The sequence below is a fragment of the Apis dorsata genome, unplaced genomic scaffold, assembly GCF_000469605.1.
Source record: "Apis dorsata unplaced genomic scaffold, Apis dorsata 1.3 scaffold_894, whole genome shotgun sequence".
Lineage (NCBI taxonomy): Eukaryota > Metazoa > Arthropoda > Insecta > Hymenoptera > Apidae > Apis > Apis dorsata.
This window is the reverse complement of record NW_006264009.1, coordinates 47677-51853: the sequence shown is the minus strand read 5'-3', so window position 1 is coordinate 51853 and position 4177 is coordinate 47677. Positions and strand designations below refer to the sequence as shown.

At 38.9% G+C, this 4177-nt stretch overlaps 2 protein-coding genes across 3 annotated transcripts in view; both read right to left on the bottom strand.

Moving 5' to 3' along the window:
* The window catches only part of LOC102677076 (inactive tyrosine-protein kinase 7-like), a 46289-nt gene extending 44975 nt beyond the window's left edge, over positions 1 to 1314 (bottom strand). Inside the window, exon 1 of the mRNA XM_031514106.1 lies at positions 1047 to 1314. Within this exon, the coding sequence (XP_031369966.1) occupies positions 1047 to 1086 (40 nt within the window). The 5' untranslated portion in view covers positions 1087 to 1314. The remainder of the gene's footprint in view (positions 1 to 1046) is intronic.
* A 1460-nt stretch (positions 1315 to 2774) lies between these two features.
* LOC102674458 (homeobox protein otx5-B-like) overlaps positions 2775 to 4177 on the bottom strand; it is a 4202-nt gene continuing 2799 nt past the window's right edge. For both annotated transcript variants that reach the window (XM_006623428.2, XM_006623429.2), the window contains exons 3-6: positions 3929 to 4113; positions 3517 to 3637; positions 3221 to 3427; positions 2775 to 3130 (exon numbers count right to left, since the gene is read on the bottom strand). In XM_006623428.2, coding sequence (XP_006623491.1) covers positions 3029 to 3130; positions 3221 to 3427; positions 3517 to 3637; positions 3929 to 4113 — 615 coding nt within the window. In that variant the 3' untranslated portion in view covers positions 2775 to 3028. The remainder of the gene's footprint in view (positions 3131 to 3220; positions 3428 to 3516; positions 3638 to 3928; positions 4114 to 4177) is intronic.

Here is a 4177-nt window from a genome sequence, read left to right as displayed (position 1 = left end):
GGGGGAGAGAGAAAGATAGAGAAAGAGAGAGAGAGAGAGAGAGAGAGAGAGAGAGGCGGTAGCAGTGGGTTACCGGCCGGCATCATGGACGATGGAGAAATACCGTAGCCAGCATCCACCCGACTACCACCACGCTGCCAACGACACCACTAATACCACCACTTCCACCACTACCACCATCAACATCAGAGAGACATTGGCATCGTTATCAACAACACATCGTCGCTTCAGTCTGTGAGCCCGAATTTCGCAACGGTGCACGTGAGAGAGATCGGCAGGGCTGATTCTTACTGTCGACTGCAAATTGGAGCTACAAGCCGCTTTTTCGAATGGCCGGTCCGACGAGAATTCGCCGACAGTGTTAAAGGGCCATCGATACGGCTTTACGTCCGTTTTCGATTTTCAGCCAATACTCCGATACGCTTCCGCCGCCCGAGCCTCCGCTTCGTTCTTTGATCTTTCGACTCAGGAATTTGTTGCCATTGAAACGGGAACGTTCGCAAATGATGCCCGTAGTTAACGATTCTTACTTTCCTCGATAAAAGAAAAACAAGTTACGACCGTCTCTCGTATTATGGAAACACGTCGTGTTTATACGAAATACGATACGTATATGTTGTTATTGCTCGTATTATGAAAATACGGTTAAGAATTGGAATAAGAATTATAGGATTCGATCGATGATAAAAATATTTCGATGGATTAATTACACGTTCGTACGTTCGAGATAAAATAAAAAATTGGAGTAGGAGGGGAATTAATAAACAAATTTGATGCATTTGTTTCGCGGCAATCAAGTTAACCGTAATTATTGCGCAGCCGGTAAAAGAAGAAAGGAACGAAGTACGGTGATCCGTTACAAGACTAGGGATAAACGATTTCGAACGATAGACGAAATCGTTTCCATCTAAAATAGTATCTCACTTTCATCTCGGATCCGTCCTCCTTTTGTAATTCATCAGCACGTAACTGGGGAATGAACCAAAGGGTTGGAAAAGAATCCTTCGAATCGTCGTTATGTGCGTTATATTATATACGGTACTCACGAAGGCAAAGCAGAAGCGTAGTTACGTCGAGACGCCGCATCCTTTCGTTGGCTTCGAATTGGAGAAACGTTCGGTTCGAAACTCACTCGGGAAGGAACTGAGCAGGAAGACCGTTCCGTATTTCAGAATCTTCACGTCGCTGTCATTCTATTTTTCTTCCGTATAAAGCTTGCTTGCGAACGAACACACTACACGAAACAAAACGAACGAACCGAACACCACGAAACGACGCGCGATACTGAGGGCCACTAACCCACGCCGCGTCCTAGCGACCCCTACTCACGGGGTTCACGGCCGATGCCCTGAATTACGCTCTTACCACCAGATGGCACCTTAAACTGACGCGCAATACGAGTTACCGACACATACGAAAATGATTCTCGTCCACGATTAGCGCGCGTTATTTTAAATTAAAAAAATTTCGATCAAAGAATCGTATCGTAGATTTCGTATCGCGTGAATCAGATTTTTTTTTAGGAATTTCGGATATTGCTCAAATTGAAGAAATTGACGATGATTACAATTCAAATTCGATATATTATCTCATACATTTTATTACACGTACGTCGTTGTCTCCCTCATAATTAATCATAATTGTCGTCAATATTATTTATAATAACAATCTAAACGATCATATACTTACATCCCTACATTCACTATATACTTTTTTTTATCACTTTACATATTGTTTTTTTTTTTTTTTAATCCGTACATCAACTTTCGTATTTGTGGGAATTCTCGAAGAAAAGTTTCGTTTCTTATACTGGCTTTGATCAAAAGGATCGTAAAATCGTAAAATATAAATTTCAACTCTCTAGCGGCACTCTATCGTGAGCATGTTCGAGAATATTTTATTTACAATACAGTATAATATCCAAGATGAAATGAATTAAAACCCCACAATGATTTAGATTACGGATGTGTTAGAATGAAAATAATAGTAATCTTCGGATAACGACGATCTCCCTATCAATTCATAATTATATTTCAGAAAAATGGTACATATGTACACAGACAGATCAGCGTGTCTTTCTATATATATATATGTATATATTTATATATAACTTATGTACATAGTATATGACGTAGTATTCGTACACGAACATATACATACATAACCTCTGCTGAGAAATCTTTTAACGAAGGGTCTACCTTATTTTATCGTTATTTCCTGCAAAATTCTATCTAACTACGTTAATTCCTCTGAAGGACACAAGGCTATTTATATTATATACATCAGAGGCCTTGATCGACATCGAAAGGTTCGGTCCTTTCGCAAAACGATTACCTTTGGCACAGTGCAGAATTAGAAAATTCGTGACTCGCACAATAGGATACGTTCACCAGATGCATTCTCATATGTATATAAACGGTATCACATGTATATAACACTAACCGTAAGCGGGAAGAAAAGATGAAATAATGTAAATCGCTCCATTCCCTCTTCTTAATACGATTTTAATCTTCAAAATATTTTTATGGATATTTATTACTTTACGAGATGACTAGGATTGTATAGTAACAACCGAACATACATCCAGAGGAAAGGAATATCTCGTATTTGCAGTCAAAATTATTATGAAATTGCACATTTTAACATGAGGAGACGATAAATCAGATACGTAAAAATTAAAAGATGAACCTGATTAAAGGAGAAAATTATTAAATCGAAATAGCTAATTTTAAACGAATAATTCGTTTCTCGCTTCTTTTCGTTCCATCGCATTCAATCGCATTATTCTCGATTTAAATTTCAACTTTGCGAATCCTTTTGAGAAGAGAATGGGTATGGCACTCTCGTTTCATCGGGTCATACCATAAAACATCGAGACCCAACGAATCAACGATATGTTTAAAATTAAGAGGACTGTCTTTGGCCATATTTCGCATTGTAACAATCTGCCATCGATTTTTCAAAGTCCGCTTAACTATTGTCGATGATATGTAGCCTTGATATCTCCATCAATTGGCGACTTTGATATTCACTTGCGATCGCCCCACCCGGCGCTGTTATAAAACCAGGACGAAGCGCTCTCGTCCCTCGTTTTACTCCATGTATTATCTAAACTACTGCCTCCTCCATCCTAAGAATAATTCAACGAGGTTACACCCGATACGAGGTTACGACCGATATAAATAACGAGTTTCTAAATATGAAAGGAATCCAGGCTTACCACAACGTTTAATTGATGCGTGGCAGGGGAGAGATAGTCCATGTTGGTATAATAAGAAGAATAATTTTGGTAGCATTGCTGTTGAGAGGTGGTTGTTGTCCATGCTAACCTCTGATGGTCACTAGGAAATCCACCACCGCTCTCCGTGACAGCCGGGCTCCAAATACTACTGCTACTGCCACCACTACTGTACACCGTTCCCCCTAACTAAAAAAGATCATTGTTCGAAAACTCTTTATCCACCGAGGGTAAAAGATCTTCGTAATAAGACTGTAAGGTCTTGGTCGATAACTTACACTTGGTGGGGTTGTACTGGCAGCCAAGAGCAAACTGGTTGCACTTCCTGCTGGTTTGTATTGCGGAGAATCCCTCAGGAGAGCCGGAGAACTAGCAGCAGAACCACCTGTACCTCCGCTTCTAAACAAATTAAAATTATAAAAAATATATAAAGCTAATATTCATTCAGAGTTGTTCACAATAAAATTTCCAATGTTAGTTATTTTAGATATACCATAGAAAAAGAAGAATTGGAGTTATAGATGAATTTGCTCGATTCTTATCGCTTAAATTTTTTTCTAAATTTATTTATTTTTTCTAAATTTATTTATTTTTTCTAAATTTATTTGTTTTTTCTAAATTTATTCGAGCGTATTTCGAGCTTTAACTCGGAAAAAGTAAGATAAAGGTATTAATGTAAACGATATTTACAGAGGTGTCGTGGCTGGTACAGCCGCTGCAGGCGTGGGTGTGGTAGCTATCGAAGGACTTTTTCCAGAGGGCGGATTATTGCTAGGATTTCCCGAAGGCTTCTTGGATCTTGGAGCTTTGTCCTGTTGTTGCTGTTGTTGCTTTTGCTGTTGTCTGCATTTGGCTCTGCGATTTTTGAACCATACCTACAAATTACCCACACATTAGCACATGTAATTTATGCGATAAATATAAAACATTTCGGAACAT